We start from the raw sequence: 22,863 nt of genomic DNA on the forward strand, positions 1-22,863 counted from the left end.
ACCCACACACCTATGGTCACTTGATCTTCGACAAGGGAGCCAAAACCATCCAGTGGAAGAAAGACAGCATTTTCAACAATTGGTGCTGGCACAACTGGTTGTTATCATGTAGAAGAATGCGAATCGATCCATACTTATCTCCTTGTACTAAGGTCAAATCTAAGTGGATCAAGGAACTTCACATAAAACCAGAGACACTGAAACTTATAGAGGAGAAAGTGGGGAAAAGCCTTGAAGATATGGGCACAGGGGAAAAATTCCTGAACAGAACAGCAATGGCTTGTGCTGTAAGATCGAGAATTGACAAATGGGACCTAATGAAACTCCAAAGTTTCTGCAAGGCAAAAGACACTGTCTATAAGACAAAAAGACCACCAACAGACTGGGAAAGGATCTTTACCTATCCTAAATCAGATAGGGGACTAATATCCAACATATATAAAGAACTCAAGAAGGTGGACCTCAGAAAATCAAATAACCCCCTTAAAAAATGGGGCTCAGAACTGAACAAAGAATTCTCACCTGAGGAATACCGAATGGCAGAGAAGCACCTGAAAAAATGTTCAACATCCTTAATCATCAGGGAAATGCAAATCAAAACAACCCTGAGATTCCACCTCACACCAGTGAGAATGGCTAAGATCAAAAATTCAGGTGACAGCAGATGCTGGCGAGGATGTGGAGAAAGAGGAACACTCCTCCATTGTTGGTGGGATTGCAGGCTTGTACAACCACTCTGGAAATCAGTCTGGCGGTTCCTCAGAAAATTGGACATAGTACTACCGGAGGATCCAGCAATACCTCTCCTGGGCATATATCCAGAAGAAGCCCCAACTGGTAAGAAGGACACATGCTCCACTATGTTCATAGCAGCCTTATTTATAATAGCCAGAAACTGGAAAGAACCCAGATGCCCCTCAACAGAGGAATGGATACAGAAAATGTGGTACATCTACACAATGGAGTACTACTCAGCTATTAAAAAGAATGAATTTATGAAATTCCTAGCCAAATGGATGGACCTGGAGAGCATCATCCTGAGTGAGGTAACACAATCACAAAGGAACTCACACAATATGTACTCACTGATAAGTGGATACTAGCCCAAAACCTAGGATACCCACGATATAAGATACAATTTCCTAAACACATGAAACTCAAGAAAAATGAAGACTGAAGTGTGGACACTATGCCCCTCCTTAGAAGTGGGAACAAAACACCCATGGAAGGAGTTACAGAAACAAAGTATGGAGCTGAGATGAAAGGATGGACCATGTAGAGACTGCCATATCCAGGGATCCACCCCATAATCAGCTTCCAAATGCTGACACCATTGCATACACTAGCAAGATTTTACTGAAAGGACCCAGATGTAGCTGTCTCTTGTGAGACTATGCCGGGGCCTAGCAAACACAGAAGTGGATGCTCACAGTCAGCTAATGGATGGATCACAGGGCTCCCAATGGAGGAGCTAGAGAAAGTACCCAAGGAGCTAAAGGGATCTTCAACCCTATAGGTGGAACAACATTATGAACTAACCAGTACCCCTGAGCTCTTGACTCTAGCTGCATATGTATCAAAAGATGGCCTAGTCGGCCATCACTGGAAAGAGAGGCCCATTGGACACGCAGACTTTGTGTGCCCCGGTACAGGGGAACGCCAGGGCCAAAGGGGGGGAGTGGGTGGGTAGGGGAATGGGGGTGGGTGGGTAAGGGGGACTTTTGGTATAGCATTGGAAATGTAAATGAGCTAAATACCTAATTAAAAAAAAAAATAAATTTAAAAAAAAAAAAAAAAAAAAAAAAAAAAAAAAAAAAAAGAAAAATAAATAAAATGTGGGAAACTTCTCAGAGTAGTGGAAAGTGGCGAAGTATTCCTATTTAGGATTCTCAGTCATGCTGTTCCCTGAGCGCACCGCCCCCTTTGTGGTGTGAACTCAGGCATGTGGCCACACCTGACACGGGGCACTTGGAAACTACTTACTGTGGCAGCAGTGAGAAGAGTGAGTGCCAAGCAAGCTCTGGAGTTGTCACAGCTGTGCAGGTGTGTGGCCAATACAGGCTGTGCTCTTGTCTCTGTAACTCAATCCTAAGTTACGTGCATTCTCCACCTAACTTCACAAAAGAAGGGAAGAATTATGGGTCAGAGATGGGAGAATTAGAGCCATGACTGGATGCCGAATTAATAATTTGCTTGCTGTGTAACGTTTAACCTACTTAGCCTGTATTTGTTGTCACATTTTCTCATGCATACCTGGAGGTGTCATCCACCCTTCATCTTTGGAGGCAGGTATAAAGAGAGGAGCACTGCTGTTGCATGTGGCCCAGGGATTCCGTGGTAAGTGACCATATTCCTTGGATGCTTTCAGTAACAGTATCTCTTCCTTCCACAGGAACACCAGATGCATTTTCCCAGTTGCTCACCTGCCCGTATTGTGATAGAGGCTACAAGCGCTTTACCTCTTTGAAAGAACACATTAAGTACCGCCATGAGAAGAACGAGGACAACTTCAGCTGCTCCCTGTGCAGTTACACCTTTGCATACAGAACCCAGCTTGAACGTCATATGACATCACATAAGTCAGGAAGAGAGCAAGTAAGTGAAAGAAGCAGGAGGCTGCCACCTTCCCAGGCTGGGCGGGCACGGGGGTGGAGCCTCAGGGAGGATGGGCACCTGGTGACTCAGGGAAGCTTCCTGGTCTACAGTCTGACAGATAGGAGAGGATGGCTTGTGAGCTTTCTCTTTCTTGTAAGCCTTGCCATCCTAACGTAATTGTTTGCATAAACCATAACAAGTATCCCTCAGAGTCGCTCTGTGAGGCTCTGTGAGGCTCTTGGGTATATCTGTTAACATGGTCTGTGTGGGAAGATAAACAGCGGCTGTTAAACCACTGCCTTCAGCTCTAACAAAATTATGGGGAAGCTTTAATGTGTTTAATTTTCTAAAGGCAAAGAGTTCACTTAGCGTAAGCTGCTGTGCTTTATCTACAGTAGTAAGGGGAGCTGCCGCCTCTAAAGCTTTAAGTTTGAGATCTTTTAGGCTGAGGACTCAACTTTGATGCCTTATTTTAATTCTGTATCACCGTGCTCCTTCTGTAGAAGTATAAAGTGACTATTCTAACTGTAAATCACACCTAAAGTGTTGACTGTATATTTAATGTTAAAACTAGAGAAAGCACCCAAGGAACTAAAGGGATCTGCAACCCTATACGTGGAACAACAATATGAACTAAGCAGTACCCCGGAGCTCTTGACTCTAGCTGCATATGTATCAAAAGATGGCCTAGTCGGCCATCACTGCAAAGAGAGGCCCATTGGACTTGCAAACTTTATATGCCCCAGTACAGGGGAATGCCAGGGCCAAAAAGGGGGAGTGGGTGGGTAGGGGAGTGGGGGGGTGGGTATGGGGGACTTTTGGTATAGCATTGGAAATGTAAATGAGCTAAATACCTAATAAAAATGGAAAAAAATTAATGTTAAAATCAAAGGGACTTTCGTAATTCTCCTTTTTTATAATGACCTGGTAGGTCCGATACCAGCAAGCAAGCTAATAGGAATTTGACAGTGCCTTTACAAATCAAGTAACCATTTCCCAGGAGGCTGTGGCATAGGCCAGGCAGCTTCCAGCAGTGGCCAACTCCTTATGTCACAGGGTGAGGAACATACACTTGAATGTGTGAGGACTTTGTGTAGGTGCCTAATACAGGCCACTTATCCCATAAAGGGTGTTAGTGCCTTTGCTTAATTGATGGATACTCCTAGAAAACATCAAAAGAAAAAGAAGCAACAGTTGGCCTGTTTGCTCAGGACTTTTGACATCACTTACAAAATGCAAGAATAAGAGGTAACAGGGAATGTGGAATAAAGGGAGAGCCCAGGGCTTTCATCAGCAGTAACCCAATGGGGAAGTCTTAGGGACCATTGAGAGTGGGAGGCAAGCAGAAACAAAGGGAGAAGCTGGCCTGACAGGAGCTCCAGGGGACATAGGCTTGCAGTGACAGCACCATGGAACAGACTGCTTTAGAGTTTGTGCATCCACAGCATAATGAAGGCTGAGGGATAGAAATGTCCACATGACTTCTGAAAATAGGCCCACTCTACACCTGCTGCCTCCCTCCTGGCTCAGTTGTTGGGACCCTGCTAAAGAACAGACAGATGTCAAAGCTGAGGCAACACCATAAAAACAGACTCTTAAAATCCACAATGACCATGATGGCCACTTTTGTGATGATTTTTCTGGTGGATGTGAACTGGAAGGAGCTATGATAGGGTGGCGGTGTTATAAGGAAGGGGGGGTGAGAGGTCTTGGAAACCATTATGGAATGTTGGTCTTTCAGGCCTTTGGAAATCATCCTGTGCCAAGGGATGAGCATTTGAATGTCGTGCAAAGGTGTGCACTTGATCTGTATTTCCACTGCTGGTCTATGTCAGAAGGACACAAAAAGTAATAAGACAAAGGCCGAACAGCCGGAAGCACACACGGCTGATGCAACAGAAGTACAATTTAGAAACAGGAAATTTACACGAGCTATTCATCCTACTGGGGTGGGCCAGGCACTGAAGTCAGGTCCTTGTTCTGTAGAGGGCTTGCCTTCTTCATCTGTAATCCACAGCCATCCCTAGGTCCTCATAAAATGTACGTCTCTGCTTTTGCTAAGTGTCCTCTATTTATGACTGCTACAGTGTCAGGTATGTAACAGATCAACATTCAGTTCACCTGGAATGTCAGACATAAAATGCCAGTTCTTTCTTGCAGAGACATGTGACACAGTCTGGGGGAAACCGCAAGTTCAAGTGCACTGAATGCGGGAAGGCCTTCAAGTACAAACACCACCTGAAAGAGCACTTACGGATTCACAGTGGTGAGTGTGTGTTTTCCTTCTGTGTCCTGGGCCACCAGGATGTCTCTGCCAATGATAAATCTGTCATTGCAGGTTCTACGTGTGTCAGAAGTTCCTGACGCTTTTCACTTAAAGAATACTAGTGTCTAATCTCTAAAGTATATAATAAAGCAAATTCCATTTTGCTATCTGAATAGAATATAAGTAAAGATAGCTTTACATGAGAAAAGTAAAAGAAAGGAGATGAACTTAATAAACTCATGGTGTGGACCCAGTGAGCTAAGGCAGCACAAGAACAGAGTTGTAGCATAAATGAGAATGCAGAAAAAGGGGAGGTGTTCCCAGAATTGTCACCTTCCTATTGCTATTCCTATTTAATGACAAAAACTTATAATGACAACTTAGCAATCCCATATCACATTGTAAAGTCTGTTCTTTTTGTGATTTAAGTAATTTTAGTGACAAAGCCAGCAGCCAAGGAATTGAGAACTTGGTGTGTGCTGTTGTTGACCTCTGACCTCCTGATTGGTAAAGCACTGGTGTTGCCCAGCACCTGGTGGTTGTCTGAGTGCTGGTTGCTCAGGGTCTTTTGGAACGGCCTTTCTGGAAGTTTTACTGTATCAACCATTGAATTAACTCTCAGTGATAAATACGTCAAAGCTGTTTCTTGAAAATGCTCAAACCAGGATCCTTAAAGAAAACATTTATCTAATTTCATGTGTTTATGTATGTTTCTGGAAAGCATAGGTCATCCCCTGCAGCCTACACACAGTGTAGTTCCTCGGCCTCTGTGCTGCCAAACAGTAAGCACTGATTAGTAAGTAATCTACCTTCGTATTAGAGATGATTTGACATGTTAGCTAAAAAGAGGGTTTGTAAGTATCAAACTTAGAGTCAAAAAACAAAAATAAAAAAAAAACTTGAATAAGGTCTATGCTGTAATTTTATCAGCTCTCCTGATGGTACAAAGTTGGAAAGTATAGCTTATTTCAAAGCTGAATACTGGTCTCGAAACAGAACATTGACATGTAATGGAGAAATTCTGCCTCGTGATCAAAAGCTATCTCAGTCAGGAAGTGAGTTTACATGATGAGAAGACAATGTGTTGACACTTACCAGCACACACCAGTTGAGGCCAGTTCAGGTGACACAAACTCTCCACTCAAGAATTTGTTTGTCTTATTCTTCAACTTCTCTAATATGAGACATGAATACATTTAACACAGCAAGTAAGGCAAATTCAGAAATCTTGAGTAAATCTGGGACTACCCTTCCTGATAACTCGTTCCATGGAAGATGCTCCTTAAAGCATCATAAAAAACAAATTATGAGAGATGGAGAGATGGCTCAGAGGTTAGGAGCACTGGCTGGTCTCTCAGGGAACCCAGGTTGAATTCCCAGCACCCATATGCAGGTTACAACTGTCTGGAACTCATTCCAGGGTATCCAACACCCACATAGGCAGACATGTAAGCAAAACACCAGGATACATAAAAATAACTTTAAAATTTTTTTAAAGAACAAAATATGATTTCTTACATCATGAGAATTGTTTCAAACACTACAGGAAAACTTGGTAGGGTTTCTGTGTTCTAACCAGATTCTTCAGTAGAGGCTACCAATGTTTTACCCTAGTGTGATTTAGAAAATGTGTTTCTGCAGGGTGGCCACTTGGATACAGCCCAAGTACACAGCTATTTGAAAGTCTGTTTTATGCCAAGGGAAGAGTTTGAGGCAGGGCTTCTCCAAGTGGCAGCCAAGGCCTAGCTGCACACGACCAGCCTCCTGCCCTGCTCTCTCCAGGAGATGACACAGAAGTTGAAACTAAGCATTTGAGAAACTGTTGCATCAGGCCATTGCTGTGCCATTCTCTGTGTGTGTGACACACATTTGCATGGATGGATGGATGTGCATGTGTGTGCCACTGTAACCTGTGGAGGTCAGTGCAGGGTTGGAGCTGTCCTTCCACTCCATGAGCCTCGGGCATCGAGGTCATCATCAGGCTTTGCCGAAAGAACCATCATCCACGGAGTCATCTCACTGGGTCCATTTTCTTTAGGTTTACAAAATTTCAGATGAGATTGACTTGAAACTTAAAAAAGAAAGAAACCTCATACTCTTCCTTCAGGAGGCTTGGAAAGCACTTGTTCTTCATGGTGCTTAGTGACAATTGAGCTGTATGCTCTTCAGAGAACATCTGTAGTGATTTTTTTCATAGTTTTTTTTCCTTTTAGCTTTTATATTTTGTTGAGTATTAGAGTCCCAAATGTCCTAGATTGTCACTCTGTTGTCATCGTCATAAAGCTTTAGCTATGAGCCCTGGGCAGATCCATGCATATTGATAGGCTGATGGGCTGTGTTAGTAGCTGAGCTGTGCACTGGACAATCCCATGTTTCCACTCAGGTGGGACAAAGCCTGCCTGTCCGAGGTGCAGAGCCATATTCATCACTGTGGCTTGGAAATTCTTGAGTAAGATCTGACCACCCCCAACTCAACCCTTGAAAACCTGGAGTTTACCTCTGTCTTAGTAATGCCACTTTCTGACCGAACTCCAAGATAAACCAGTACCATAACCAAAGTAGAAGGACATGCCCTGAAGTTAGAAACCAGGAATTTACCAACACAGTAGATTTGACTTAGAATAATCTATTCTGTATATGTACTTTCTCACAGTGGTGCAGTTATCAGGGTGATTCTGAATAGTAAGAAATGATAAGTAAAGTATGCTAACATTAATCTGTAGGTTCTACCCCATAAAGCAGATTGTATCACACAATGAAGACACATAGGCTCCCAATGCCTCTTTCACTTTTCCAAAGCCACTTGACTAGTTCATGCCATACCTGAGCTTTGTCACGACATCCAACTCCAAGCCATGGCTTTGCCCACTGTGAAATACATGGCTGCCTTCCTGCTGGCTAGGAGAATACTCCTGTGACTCATTCAAGCTAATGCCATTGTCCAGTCACTAACAGTGATGAACTGAGCTGAGGAAGAACAGTCCTCTTGTTAAACAGAGCTGCACTTGGCACACACCCATTACCTCGTGGCCACTGTACACTTGAATGTGGTGGCGCTGAGCATTGAACTCTATTCCAGACAGCCTGTCTGCAGATTCCTAATGGCATGGGGAGCATGAAGAGGTAATAAACAGGACAGGGTCCTGAAACCCTGCCTGAGAAAGCTTGGGAAGGGTCCTGGTTGTCTCAGTCTGCAGGGAAGTGTGTAGTGAACCTGGAGGTCTGCTTGTAAAAACAGTTAGGCTTGCTTGGGGTGGTATCAGAATGGGGAGAAGGAAGAAGGCATGGGCATGAGTGACAGCACCTCTGGCTCAGTCCTCAGCCTGTCTATTGGTGAAGTGCTTTTTGAAGAAAATGCTGCAGTTTGTAGGGAGCATGCTGAATGTTTTGTTGTAAATCTGATGACCTTCCATAACACCCAGTGAGGAAGTGTCTGTGCTCACATGCTAGAGCACCATAGATTGAAAAGATTAAGGAAGTGGTGCGTGATGGAGCCAGAATCTGACCCCAGTCTGTGGGAAAGAACCTGGCTGTCTTCCACAGGAGTCCTGTGGGAGACGCCATGCCTTGTGCTAAACAGTTTAAGCATTGACTGATAATCAAATATGCAAATACGCTCTACTGAAGGAGCTCTACGGAGAGGCTTCTTAGATCCCTTGAAACTCTAATATCTGGTCCTTCAAATAGCCACACTGCTGAGAAAGACAGGGCTCACCTTTCTTCAGCCTCAGGGACTTGACCCTGCGGCAGCAGGCAGCAGGCAGCAGGCAGCAGGCAGCAGGCAGCAGGCAGCAGCAGTCTCCTTTGGTGGTGCTTTTGTTTAGCTCTTGAAAGAAAGGAACACATCCTGCTGTAATACTCACTGGAGAGATCAGCACAATCACATGTCCTAAGGAGCCACCAGTCTTCAAAGGTGTGACCCACACTGAGTAGATGTCAGAGATAGTGGCTCGTCAGACTCAGAGAATCCTACCTTACTGGAGCTGATAACCTGTAACCATAACTGGGTTAGAATCAAAATTTTAAAATTAAACTTGTGCAACAATATTTCCTTTAAATTTTAAAAATATTTCAAAAGTTTATCCCAAAGTCTATCTGATGGCCAAGGAAAACAAACACCTGGTGTCCTGGTTAGTCTAGATTGCATTTCAAGGGAGGCCTTTTTTGCAGGGGTGCCTCTGGCTTCACACTGTTTGTTCTTCCTGCCAGTTCACACCAATGTTAGAAGGAACCGAATGCAATCTGAATACAAACACAAGGTTTTACCATGCCCACTAATATGAGAAGCTAAGTCCCTTCAAGTGCCTGGTCACTGAGGAAAGCTGGGGTTACAGACACCTCTAACACAAGGCTTCCTCCCCAAAAGGGAGCCGTACAGACATGAAAATATTTATCAATCAAAGGCACACCTGCTTGTTAAGTCTAAAAGGAGATTACATTTGTTTTTCTTGCCTCTAACATTAATTTCTATAGATGCTTGAGTGGAAATTCAACATTACCCAGACTGACAAAGTGGGATAAGGGAAAGTTACTCGAGAATAGACTAGTTCTTTTAACATTTGAGCATTATTGGAGTACCAGTGCACAGTGGATGCTGTGTGTGTGTGTGCTAAGAAGGGTCCCTGCATGCTCTCAATATTTTTGTAGCTTTGTACTTGAAATGATAACTGTAAATAAAACAATGTCATGGGCATACAGAGGAGTCATGCTTTTTTTTTAATTGCTATTTCTCTTGTAGGCCGTGTGAAAATGTACTGATTCAGTGATGCTGTTTTGTTGTTGTTTAGGAGAGAAGCCATACGAATGCCCGAACTGCAAGAAACGGTTTTCCCATTCTGGCTCCTATAGCTCACATATAAGCAGTAAGAAGTGTATTAGCTTGATGCCTGTGAATGGCAGGCCTAGATCAGGACTCAAGACATCTCAGTGTTCCTCGCCATCTCTTTCGACATCACCAGGCAGTCCCACACGCCCACAGATACGACAGAAGATAGAGAATAAACCCCTTCAAGAACCGCTTTCTGTAAACCAAATCAAAACTGAACCTGTGGATTATGAGTTCAAACCCATAGTGGTTGCTTCAGGAATCAACTGTTCAACCCCTTTACAAAATGGGGTTTTTAGCAGTGGTGGCCAATTGCAGGCAACCAGTTCTCCTCAGGGTGTGGTGCAAGCCGTTGTTCTGCCAACAGTTGGTTTGGTATCTCCCATAAGTATCAACTTAAGTGACATTCAGAATGTACTTAAAGTGGCTGTAGATGGTAACGTAATACGACAAGTCTTGGAGACTAATCAAGCCAGTCTTGCATCCAAAGAGCAAGAAGCAGTGAGTGCTTCGCCCATCCAGCAGGGTGGCCATTCTGTCATTTCTGCCATCAGTCTTCCTTTAGTTGATCAGGATGGAACAACCAAAATCATCATCAACTACAGTCTTGAGCAGCCCAGTCAACTTCAGGTTGTTCCCCAGAATTTAAAGAAAGAAATCCCAGCCCCTACAAACAGCTGCAAAAGTGAGAAGTTACCAGAAGACCTTACTGTCAAATCAGAAACGGACAAAAGCTTTGAGGGGGCCAGGGATGATAGCACTTGCCTTCTGTGTGAGGACTGCCCAGGGGACCTCAATGCACTTCCAGAACTAAAGCACTATGACCCAGAGTGCCCTGCTCAGCCTCCACCCCCTGCCCCAGCCACCGAGAAGCCAGAGTCCTCTGCTTCATCAGCTGGAAACGGAGATTTGTCTCCCAGTCAGCCACCTTTAAAGAACCTTCTGTCACTCTTGAAAGCCTACTATGCTCTGAACGCGCAGCCAAGCACAGAAGAGCTCTCAAAGATCGCCGATTCTGTGAACCTACCGCTGGATGGAGTTAAAAAGTGGTTTGAAAAGATGCAAGCTGGACAGATTCCAGGACAGTCTCCTGACCCCCCTTCTCCTGGAACCGGGTCAGTAAACATACCTACAAAAACCGATGAGCAGCCTCAACCTGCGGATGGAAATGAGCCCCAGGAAGACAGCACACGCGGACAGAGTCCTGTCAAGATAAGGAGCTCTCCGGTTTTACCTGTAGGATCAGCCATGAACGGTTCCAGAAGCTGCACATCATCCCCATCCCCTCTAAACCTTTGCTCAGCCAGGAACCCGCAGGGTTACTCTTGTGTGGCAGAGGGTGCCCAGGAGGAGCCCCAAGTAGAACCTCTTGATCTCTCACTACCAAAGCAACAGGGAGAGTTACTGGAAAGGTCGACAGTCAGTAGCGTTTACCAGAACAGTGTTTATTCTGTCCAGGAAGAACCCTTGAACTTGTCTTGTGCAAAAAAGGAACCACAAAAGGACAGCTGTGTTACAGACTCAGAACCAGTTGTAAATGTAGTCCCACCAAGTGCCAACCCCATAAACATTGCTATTCCTACAGTCACTGCCCAGTTACCCACAATCGTGGCCATTGCTGACCAGAACAGTGTTCCATGTTTAAGAGCACTGGCCGCCAACAAGCAGACTATTCTGATTCCCCAAGTGGCATATACATATTCAGCTACTGTGAGCCCTGCCGTGCAGGAGCCGCCAGTGAAGGTGATCCAGCCAAACGGAAACCAGGTTAGTAAAGCATTAACCTAAGTTTTTTTAGTGAAGAAATCTCTGTCTCTGTAGAATCAACCAGATTGTTACAGCTGCCATGTTTAAATGGAACTTATGGGTTTGCTTTCCTTGCATGGCAGGATACCTTCCTTCCCTTGCTACTCAGCTGCCTTAGGGCATCAACCACAGTTGAGAGTGTATTCTCTGAAAACCAGTGCATGAACTCAGCTGGAGACCTGACTGAGCTTAGAAGCATAAGACAAAATGTGTTACTCATTAGTTAGAGTGGTGGTTTTCTAGTTAAATTTTCAGATTGGTGAGTTTCTTCTTTGCTTATGATCACTATTAAACAACCATGTTCCCATTCACCATAAAGCCAAGAAAGGGTTTGCTGGTACTTCGTGTGCCAACTCCTTTGTTAGGAGTTAGGTTAACCTTTGGTTAAACAGAGTATTCTGGAACTCAGATACAGTGTTTGGTTGTAGGTACTCATGAGGTGTGCCTGTGGCCAAGGAGTGCCACACCTCATGAGGCCTGGCTTTGTTTGGTTCTGGGTAGAACTCTGCTGTATTGCTATTTGTTTCTCACTGTCTATCCAGAATCTTCCCATGACACTAGGCTTGATATCGCCACTTTTTCATCAGTCCCTTTAATTGGATCAAATGCCAGAGATGGCTGTTTGATCTTACTGCAGGCACAGCTACAGTTGCTCTGTGTCCTGCTCAGGTTTGCCCTGTGGCCTCCTGTGACTGCCACTCACTCATTGGCATCTCCAGAATTGTAGTAACTCATAAAGAAACCATGCCCATGACTAATGGCACTAGATTTCTGGGGTGTGTGTGTGTGTGTGTGTGTGTGTGTGTGTGTGTGTGTGTGTGATGTATACTTGTGTATGGACAGGTGTGTTCACCCATGAGTGTGCATGTAGAGGCCAGAGATTGACAGTGACTGTCTTCCTAATCACTCTAATATTTTGGGGACAGGGTCTCTCCCTGAACCTGGAGCCTACCATTTTGTCTAGACTGGCTGGCCCCACTATCTGCCATCTTCCCAGCCCTTCTTGATACCTTTGAATTTAAAGAAAACAGAGCTTTTACCATTTCAAGTGACTTGGACTATATCAAGAGCTATAAAGTAGAGTCACTTCTACACTGGCAGCTAGTGATAAATGACTGGCTTTGCTTGTCATATCGAGCTTTCAAAAGAACAGAGTCTATGAGACTCTAGGAAAGACCCAAAGGTCATAGGTGACCTAAGTCTTCAAGAGGCTCTCTGCAGGACTATTCCATTGAGAAAAGCGCCTTTTCTGAAAGTGACTTCTCTGAGACCATCTTGAGGTTCTATGTCATGTCTTGTGTATTTTATGAAAATTGTAAGGGTTCTCTTTTACAGACAGCTACTCCTATTTAAAAATCTCAGCCCCTCTCACACTTTTCCTCCTCATTCCAGGGAAAGTATGGACCAAAGCAAATCCCTCTTCGCCAGACCAAGGGAGCTGGTACAAAGGCCTCCAGGATGAAGGACACACTTTAAAGACATTGTCTAAACTATGTCTCAATTCTTAGTGAAACGCAGAATTTTTATGAAAAGCACAGTAAGGGCTGGTGAGATGGCTCAGTGGGTAAGAGCACCCAACTGCTCTTCCGAAGGTCCGGAGTTCAAATCCCAGCAACCACATGGTGACTCACAACCATCCATAACGAGATCTGACTCCCTTTTCTGGAGTGTCTGAAGACAGCTACAGTGTACTTACATATAATAAATAAATAAATCTTAAAAAAAAAAGAAAAAAAGAAAAGCATAGTAAATGATGAATTGGAAATGAGTGGTGAATTATCAAGCTCATTGATTAAACCTTTCTGCAAAGCCACTCTAAAATCATAATTTGCCAGAATAAAGTAAATATGGCTGCTGTCCATCTGATGTCTTCTTCTGGTGGCCTCTCTTTTTGGTACAGTTGAAGAATGTTTTCACTATACCCTTTTCTGTGTTGTTCCCAGCCTCACTTGTGTCTCTCTGGGCCTGTTTGTAGTAAGTACTAGTGCCCCGGGAGCTGTCCGTAGCCACTGTAGTGTGTGCTCGCTGGGCTCAGGTGGAGGGCTTCACATCTAACATGAAATTTCTCTCTTGTGCATCTCTTGACTTTCCTACATTTATTGACTTATTGGCAGTGGGTGCTTTGTGTGCCAGCTCTCACACGTGGAGGTCCGAGGACAACTTGTGGGAGTCAGTTCTCTCCTTTCACCGTGTAGATCCCAGGGATTCAACTCTGCTCATCTTTCTTTGTGGCAAATAGCTTTGTCTGCTGAGCCATCTCAGTGACCTTATCTCTTGGGAATCTTTTTCTTTGACATTTAATCTTCTTTTTCCACTTAGGATGAAAGACAAGACACTAGCTCAGAAGGAGTCTCCACTGTGGAGGACCAGAATGACTCTGACTCCACGCCACCCAAAAAGAAAACTCGGAAGACAGAGAATGGAATGTATGCATGTGACCTGTGTGACAAGATATTTCAGAAGAGCAGCTCACTGTTGAGACACAAATATGAGCACACAGGTGTGTGGGGGACCTGGGCACGAGGTTCTAAAGGTGCCTGTGGCCCAGTGCACATGAAACATGCCCATAGTGTGTGACGTTCTCAGCTCTGCTCCGTGGTCTCCACTTTTCACATATTCCTACTGCGGAGCAGTGGCTTGGCTGTCTGCTGCCTAGACTCCCGTTTCGCCTTTAATGCCTTGGTGTCTATGCTGACAGAGCACTTGCTCTGCATACCTTCATTCCTTGCATCTCAGCTTCTGCTGCACACAAGGTGCTGAAGTGTCAGGAAGAGGACTCAGCTCCAGAAAGCAGCCAGTGAGCACCAGCTCTCCTGGTGCAAGGCTTGCCTCCTGGTCACCCAAAGGTTTTAAAAGGAAAGACCTTTGCTTTGTTAGAAAGAACTTCTGCATAAGAAACTGAACTTGATTTTAAGATCACTTCAGCCCAAAGATTCTATAATTCTCCCCAAAATACACAGGCCTTAGGCTGATCTAGGACCAACAAACAATGTCTTGCAAACCAAACAAGGCTTCACTTAGCTCTCTGATGCTTATGAGCCGAGACTAGACTTTTACATTTTTTGTGATTGAAAAGGATTTTTTTAAAGATAAAAGTCAAACTTTGGCATCCTAAATGATGTTTTATTCTGCCCAGTCATCCCTCACTTGCCTGTTGCTGATTACAGTGGGGATAAAGGCCAGCTGGTCCCAAGACACTTTACTAGTGAGGGCTTTTACGAAAGATGTTTGCTGATGTGCCCCTCCCAATTCCCTCTCTCCATAGCCATGCTGGTCTATTCTAATTTGTGTGTCTTTATGGCCTGGGAAGTCCAGATAAGAAGTATGTACCAACCCCTGTCCATGACTGACCTCAAGCCTGAACAGCTTTCAAACAACTCCAGAATTCCCATAGTTTAGCAACAGGCTCCTAGCTGATAAGAGCTGCATAGCCAACCAGTTTCTCTCCAACAAGATGGCTAGATGAAAGACTGGTTTCATCGTAACTAATCCCCAGGATCTTTTCCCTGGCCCTTACCAGCCACTTACCTACAGTTGAAGTAGCAACACACAGACCCTCAGCCTCTCACCAACAATGGTAACTCATTCCCCTGGTGAGAAGACACGCAGAGAAGCGGGACACTTGGGTGGCTGCTGAGGTTGAAAGCTGTACCTCTCTAATAAAAGCTTGGGACCACAGCCCTCTACTTATATTCACTGAGATAATTAGGAAATCTCCTAATTCTTTAAAAAGAGTTAAATACTGGTAATATCAAAATTAAAATGACATCCTAGCTGTAAAAAAATTTTCAAAAGTAATTTCTGGATTTTTAAGTGTTGACTGGCTCATAGCACTGTAGTTGGTAATAGCCAGTCCTGATTATGCCAGCTGTCCTCTGTGTATCCACTGTTGCTCAGGCCACACCCACTCATGAGGGGCAAGATTGCAGCCTTGTGGGGCAAAAGCTATTTTAGATGTTATAAAGAATTTCCACATCAGCTCTACATTTGTGAAAATTTGCCCATAAGTAGAAAGAGCTGTGAGACATCAAAATGCCGTGGAAGCCCCTCTTCCTGAGATTGTCACCCTGGCTCATGGGAGCCTCACTTATAAATGTTCTGCCATGTGGTCCTGATGTATGAATTTTTGGCATTTCCACCTTTTATAATTAGCACTGGCCTCATCTGCAAAGCAGTGTATAACCTTGAATTTTCACATAGAAAAAAATGAACCATAGTATTATCGTACAATTGGGAACCTGCCAGTTTCTTGACCATGGAACTGTGACCCTCCCCTTGCACAATCTGAATGTCCCTTCATTCTCCCAAGCACTCTGTTTATTTCTGCCAGTGTTCTGTTTCATAGCTGCGTTCTTACCTTGCAGGTAAGAGGCCTCACGAGTGTGGAATCTGTAGAAAGGCATTTAAACACAAGCATCATTTGATTGAGCACATGCGGCTGCACTCTGGGGAAAAGCCCTATCAATGTGACAAGTGTGGCAAGCGCTTCTCACACTCCGGCTCCTACTCTCAACACATGAATCACCGCTACTCCTACTGCAAGAGAGGAGCTGAAGACAGAGATGCTATGGAGCAGGAAGACGCTGGGCCCGAAGTCCTGCCGGAAGTCCTGGCGACTGAGCATGTTGGTGCCCGGGCGTCTCCCTCACAGGCTGACTCGGACGAGAGAGAAAGTCTGACAAGGGAAGAAGATGAAGACAGTGAAAAGGAGGAGGAGGAGGAAGATAAAGAGATGGAAGAATTACAGGAAGGAAAGGAATGTGAGAACCCACAGGGGGAGGAGGAGGAGGAGGAGGAGGAGGAAGAGGAGGAAGAAGAGGAGGAAGAGGAGGAAGTGGAAGCGGATGAAGCCGAGCATGAGGCAGCAGCCAAGACTGATGGTACAGTGGAGGTTGGAGCTGCACAGCAGGCAGGCAGCTTAGAGCAGAAGGCCAGCGAGAGCGAGATGGAGAGCGAAAGCGAGAGTGAGCAGCTGTCTGAAGAGAAGACAAATGAAGCTTAGGAGTTCTTCTAAAAGGAAATTCTACTTGGTAATGAAATTTGCTCTATATTACCCACGCTTTTCATGGAAACATGGCTCCATGGCTCCTGTGCTATGGTTCCTGCTCACTACTGTGTAATGTCAGAACTGAAAAAAAAAAAATTCCGGGTGTGCCTGAACCTCAAACCTAGTAATTTTTCATGCAGTTTTCAAAGTTAGGAACAAATTTATAACATGAAGCAGCTTAGAAAACATTAATGACTCAGAAAACAAAGGTTTCTCAGCAGGTTACAGGAGGCTGGATGGGCGTCCGGCATGGCTAGCAGTATTATCACTCTTACGTTGGCTCATTCTTAAGCTCTACAATGGGAGAAATTTTATAATTTTTTTATTGGTAAACATATGCTAAATCCGCTTCAGTATTTTATTATGTTTTTTAAAATGTGAGAACTTCTGCACTACAGAATTCCCTTCACAGAGCAGTAGAAAGCAGTTCAAACCGTGCTGGCTACCTGCTGCTACCCAGTCAGTCAGGAGATAGGACCTCTGACGTTAGATGCCGTGTTGCCATCTAACATGTATTGCTAGCCTTAAGGAAGCAGCCAGAGAAGAGCTGGAGTTTCTTACTCGTGTGATTTTTAAATGGAGTTCAAAGGTTGTCGTTGAGTCCTGACTCCAGGGACGACCAGTGTTGATGTGGCAAGGCCGGCAGAGGCGGCAGAATCAGTGTTCGTGATTGTTTGCGTACGTTAGCAACCATGAAGGATCTATAGGAAGCAAGCGCTGTGTCCCTTTGGCCTTAAGCAAGACCTGTGCTCTAAGTGCCATTCTCAGTATTGCAAGGCTCTGACAGCCTTCCCGCAGTGTGGCCTATATTAACTAGCAGTTGTTGATTCGTTTGTTGTGTCAAAATTCCCAAACAAAACTCAAAACCACTGACTGTGAGAGAAGCTGAAGCACTGGGGCATCTCACACTTTTGTTCCTCAGTAGTCATTTCATGTTGATTGACTCTCAGAAGTCTCTACAGAAATAAAAGGGAAATTCTCCAAACTACTTAATCCATGTACTTGCGTGTCAGGCATGGATACGCTATTGGTTTTTGGTTCACAGCCGTTTTCCAAATGTTAGTTATTACGGACCCAGGTGATGAACAACAGCAGCTGATTTTTACCTACCAGTATTATTTTATTTCTTTTAGTTTATAGATCTGTGCAACATTTTTGTACTGTATGTCTTTAAGCCTGGCAGTATTAATACCCTTCTTACTGACACGTACTTTTAGTTTTAGAAAACTTTTATATTTATGTGTCTTATTTTTATATTTCTTTATTTATTACACAGTGTAGTGTATAATACTGTAGTTTGTATTAATACAATAATATATTTTAGTATGAAATTTTGGAAAGTTGCTAAGATTTACAGTAGAGATGCAGTTGGTTCCCGTGCGTTGAGATTTGATTTAACAGTGTTCTGTTAACATTTATACTTGCCTCCGACTGTAGACCAGCCTTTAAATGGGAAGGTATTAGTTTTACAACTACAATCAAGTCATTCTCCCTTTCCCCAGTTTTTAATAGGAAACTCTTACACTTTGACACTCACTGTGTGCGACTCATAGCATGCCGCTCTGCAGTCTTCTGTTAAGAGTTGGCCCAGCCATAACTCATTCCCTTAGCAAGCCAAATTAGAATTGCCTTCTGTAAACAGTGTTGGGAACAATGTTTAACATGTGCCAATTTGTTCCTGTATCCATGTATGTAAGCTACCAATCTGACTCTTCCTTTTAAGTTCCTTGTTACACCATGGTCATTTTCTAGTTTTTTACCAGACTCCCCAGCTCACAATAAACGCATCAACAAACCTGACCTGCTGTCGTTCTTTGGATCATCAAATTTCCTTTGGAAAATTGTCTATGAAGTGGGCATTACATCCTAGAGCTTCATTCATCTTGAGCTGAGTTTGTTGACACAAAGTATTTGAGACACTTAGCACAAAGAATGCCTTTTCCTGTGGGGGAAATTCCCTGAGGAAGCCCTCTGCACAGGTTGTCCCTTCTTCCAAAACCCACAGAGCAAGAGCCTTCCCCTCAGGGAACATCAGGGCTGTGCAAGCTTAAGATGCTTTTTGCTTGTACTCTGCCACTCTTTGAACCCTTCTCATTCAGCTCAAGGACTGTCACTGATGTTCCTCCCCATGTCATGGTCATGCCTCATGTGCCCCCTGCCCATGAACTGCCTCTCAACAGACATTCATTGAATGAACACAGAAACTGCACATTTGCAGAGCTTAGCTGTGCTCACTGTTTTGCCTCTAATCTGAAAGTTCATAAGGTAAATGATTCCCATAATGTGCCGGTGGTCTTGTTTGAGTCTTATAGGCACTTACCATAGGAGATGTAATAAATGACTGCCTTGGAAGCTGCTCTGTTGTTGTGATGTGTGGAGAGCTTATTTCTAGGTGTCTTTCGGGTGCTCAAGTTTATGGTACGGGGTACAGGCATTGAAAGCTCAGGGAGGGACTACCTCGAAAATACTTGATAGACCTGGTTCTGACAGAGTTAGGACACACATCCTATGCCAGGACCCCACATTCTTACAATCTTGTGTGCTCCCCATCTTCCCACACCACAGCCCTTACTTCCCCTGTGTCCACTGTCAGCAGACTGCCTAATTTCCTGTCCCTAACACCAGCTATACCAAAAAAAAAATGTACTGTAAAGGTTATGAGATGCTAAAGTACCATTCTTAGGGGATGTCCACTACTCATGAAAGTAAATCTTGGAGAAGATGGTGCCTCATCCGTGAGCCTAGAAGGCTAATGAAACTAACCACATTATCAGGGAGCAGGTCTTTCCAGTGCCCCCTCACACCAGGAAAGAGTGGCATTGGTGTCCTGAGATGCATCTGCCTTGCTGCTTTTATCAAGATTATGTTTCAGAGAGCCTTAAAACTACCTGGGAAAGCCATATGGCCATAGCCACATGAAGAAGACGTAGAATGGGGCTCTGCACACAGACCTGTCTGACTCCAAGGACATGTCTCTGTCCAGCCTGCATCACATGTCATGTTGAGGTGGATTCTCCTGGCCTAGCCCTAGGCAAGAGGAATAGAAAATACCCCTGAGAGCAGCATGCATCCTGGCAGAGGAAGGTGGAGACTTGGGATTGTTCTCAGTTTCCAGTGCAAACTTGAAAGATAGCCTAAGGGAGGGAAAGGGGTTAAACTCACAGAGAAATCTAATCCTGGATTCCACCTGAGATCACCGGGAAGCTATATTAAAGCAACCATGTATTAATTCTACCTCTGACAGAACTTCAGACCTACAGACACACCTCTGCCCAGTAAAGACAAATTCACCCAGAACACACATTTATTTACCTCAATAACTCCTGGGTCATTTACAGGGAAAAAACATAGGGCATAACAGAATTCTCACTTTTGAGATGGAAACCAGCCTAACTACTCAGTGGTTAAAAAAAAAACACCCAGAATGCCTGACGACCTGAGTTCCATCCCTAGCACTCCAGAATCCCAGAACCCACAGTGGAAGGAGAAGACCAACTCTAATATTGTCCTCAGACCAGCATTTGCATGCCATTCATGCACACACATAAACTAATCATAAAATTGTTTTAAAACACCCATAGATCAGTAATAAATACATTTTTAAATCATCTAAATTATTACAAAGCCATATCAAGTTGTTCCTGATGAAAAATATGACTCACAATGATGGCATCTTATGTCAAAAATTGTAGTATAAAGTTAAGTGATATGTACAAGAGAAGGCACAGTGTTAAATGCTGACAACAGGAGAGAACAAAGGACTCATACAAGCCTCCACCTCAAACTGTACAAGTAAAACACAAAACAGGAGAGAGCCGATAATAAGGAAAAGAGAAAACCGTGACATAAAAAAGCCATGTAAACCAAGTCAACCTCTGAAAAGGTAGATTTCTAGCCATACAGTCCGAGGTAGATAGAAGAGACAAATTGCCAATCTTGACAGAAACAAAGAAAAGCCATCTACAGACCCTACAGAGTAAGATACAGAAGGAATAACTGCATGTCCATGTTTCTGACAGCTTGGGGAAAAGTGCCACATTGCTTGGAAGGCCATAATTACCAAAGCTCATGCAGAAATAACCTAAGTGCAATCAAAACTAAATTGATTGCCAAAAGCGTCCTACAAAAGAGGATTCACAGCAGGTGTTGCTACTGGTGATTTTTTTGTTTCATACATTTGAAAAAGTTGTACCAATTCTACACAAATCATCTCCTTCTCCAATTGCCTGTGAAGCTCAGATCAACAAGGGCATTTCAATACAAGAGCTACAGACTTAAATTCCTCAAGAAAATAGATGGAAAGACCTTCAACTGAATATTAGGACATTACTTTGAACACTTTATCAACAGGAAAAATGAATCATGATTACGTGTGATTTTTCCCTAAAACTTCAAGATTCATGGAGCATCCCCAAAAGTCAAGTAGTGTTACTCCCACTAACAGTGTACTTAAGAGTGCTTGGAGATTCTGATTATCTCAGAAGTGAAAGAGAAACAATCAATAAATAAATCAGTAAAACCTTCAACAGCAAGCCAGAAATTACCAGCAGTCTAAAAGTAGGAGGTGATCTCTGTAATAATTGTCATCTTCAAAACCTCTACAAGTAAAACACCAGTGTGAAAGGCCCACACCTTCCTCCAGATGAGGAGCAAGACCAGAAGGTTACACTGGCTAAACCTTAGGCTGGGTCCTTTAAGGACAGACTGCAGCAGTATGTTACCTGCAGTCAGCCTAGTTGTCTACAGAGGAAACAAGGAATTTTTAAGGAAAGGTCAAGAAGTTATGAGAATTCAGTCACTTTCTCCCAAATAATTCTAGATGTGGGAATTTACACATAGACACAGTTCCATTAAAAATGAAAATATTTGGTGATACTTTAAAAGATTCAAACAAGACCTGTGCACTGAAAGCTCCAAAATATTACTGAAATAAATTAAAAATGCAAAGAAAATAAAATTCCATGTTTGTGAATCAGATGAAGACAGTATTAAGAAAAGTTTTACCAAGGTAACTATTGACACAATGAGATAACTACTGACACAATGACATAACTACTGACACAATGATGTAACTACTGACACAATGATGTAACTACTGACACAATGATGTAACTACTGACACAATGATGTAATTACTGACACAATGACATAACTACTGTCACAATGACATAACTACTGTCACAATGACGTAACTACTGACACAATGATGTAACTACTGACAGAATGCTGTTCTAATCAAAATGTCAACTACATATTGAAGTTTTGTGGAAGAACAAAGGACTTTAAGAAAATAATTTTGAAAAGGAACAACTTTGGAGGAGTTGGAATGTGTAGTTTTATGATGCCACAATAGTCACAATAATTTACTGAGTGTGAGAATAGCCATAGATGAAGAATATGAAATCAACAGCTAGGACCCACACACACTGTCAACTGATTTTTGTCAGGGGTGCCAAGACTACAGTGATAAAGTATTATTCAAAATGTGATGCTAGGCCTCATGGTATATGATCTACTCCTGCAATCCCAGCACTCAGGAGGCTAAGGAATGAGGAACATGAGTTTGAGACCAGTCAAGCCACTATCAAACACACAAAACAAAACAAAAACAAAACGGTGATTCTGGTTAAATTCTCAGAAAACAAATGTGCTCCTCACAGCATGTACAGAAATGGACAGACATTAGTGAGAAGCCTGAGTATATTAGGCAGCTAATCTGAGATAAAAATCATAATAAAAGCACTGGTGGGGTAATTTACCAAAATTTAAAATTTCTGCCCTTAAATGACATAAAGTAAACTAAAAATAAAATTGGTATAAGATATTTATAGACCACACATGTATATTCTTTTTGAACATATTTTTATTGAATATTGTCTTTATTTACACACATATATATTCTATATACCCTTAAGAAGCCAAAACACATCCACACAATAACCTCTTGTGCGTAGTCGTGTGCACATGTGCTAAGTATAGAGGAGAATAGCAACAACACCATTTTTTAAACAAGTAAATAAGGTAAGGCTAACCACAATATGCTACACTGTACACACAACAAAATGTTAACACATGAATGTTAACAGTATAGTTGTAGCTAAAAGTTGGCAGTAAAACCAAGTCAACTGGCTAACAAAATATGTAAATACAATAAAATATTATTTGACCATGAAAAGAGATGAAATTGTAGCTCATACAATAGGCTGGATAAATCTTGAAACTGTTGTGCTGAATGATGAGCATCACTGACCAAAGACTACATGCTTTGCCTCCATGTATGACATATCCAAAGTAAGCACATCTATACAGAGAGGAAGATTACCA

General features: G+C 43.2%; 1 protein-coding gene across 19 annotated transcripts in view; it reads left to right on the plus strand.

Annotated features, from left to right (window-relative positions):
- Positions 1–18,896, plus strand: part of Zeb1 (zinc finger E-box binding homeobox 1) — a 184,142-nt gene extending 165,246 nt beyond the window's left edge. For 16 of the 19 annotated variants that reach the window (XM_030250410.1, XM_030250411.1, XM_030250409.1 and 13 more), the window contains 5 exons: positions 2,393–2,595; positions 4,756–4,861; positions 9,649–11,453; positions 13,812–13,992; positions 15,857–18,339. In XM_030250410.1, coding sequence (XP_030106270.1) covers positions 2,393–2,595; positions 4,756–4,861; positions 9,649–11,453; positions 13,812–13,992; positions 15,857–16,494 — 2,933 coding nt within the window. In that variant the 3' untranslated portion in view covers positions 16,495–18,339. Of the gene's footprint in view, positions 1–2,392; positions 2,596–4,755; positions 4,862–9,648; positions 11,454–13,811; positions 13,993–15,856 lie in introns of all 19 variants that reach the window. The other 3 variants (NM_011546.3, NM_001360981.1, NM_001360982.1) reach the window with 1 other exon arrangement.
- The last annotated feature ends 3,967 nt before the right edge of the window (positions 18,897–22,863 follow it).

The sequence above is a fragment of the Mus musculus genome, chromosome 18, assembly GCF_000001635.26.
Source record: "Mus musculus strain C57BL/6J chromosome 18, GRCm38.p6 C57BL/6J".
NCBI classification, from domain to species: domain Eukaryota; kingdom Metazoa; phylum Chordata; class Mammalia; order Rodentia; family Muridae; genus Mus; species Mus musculus.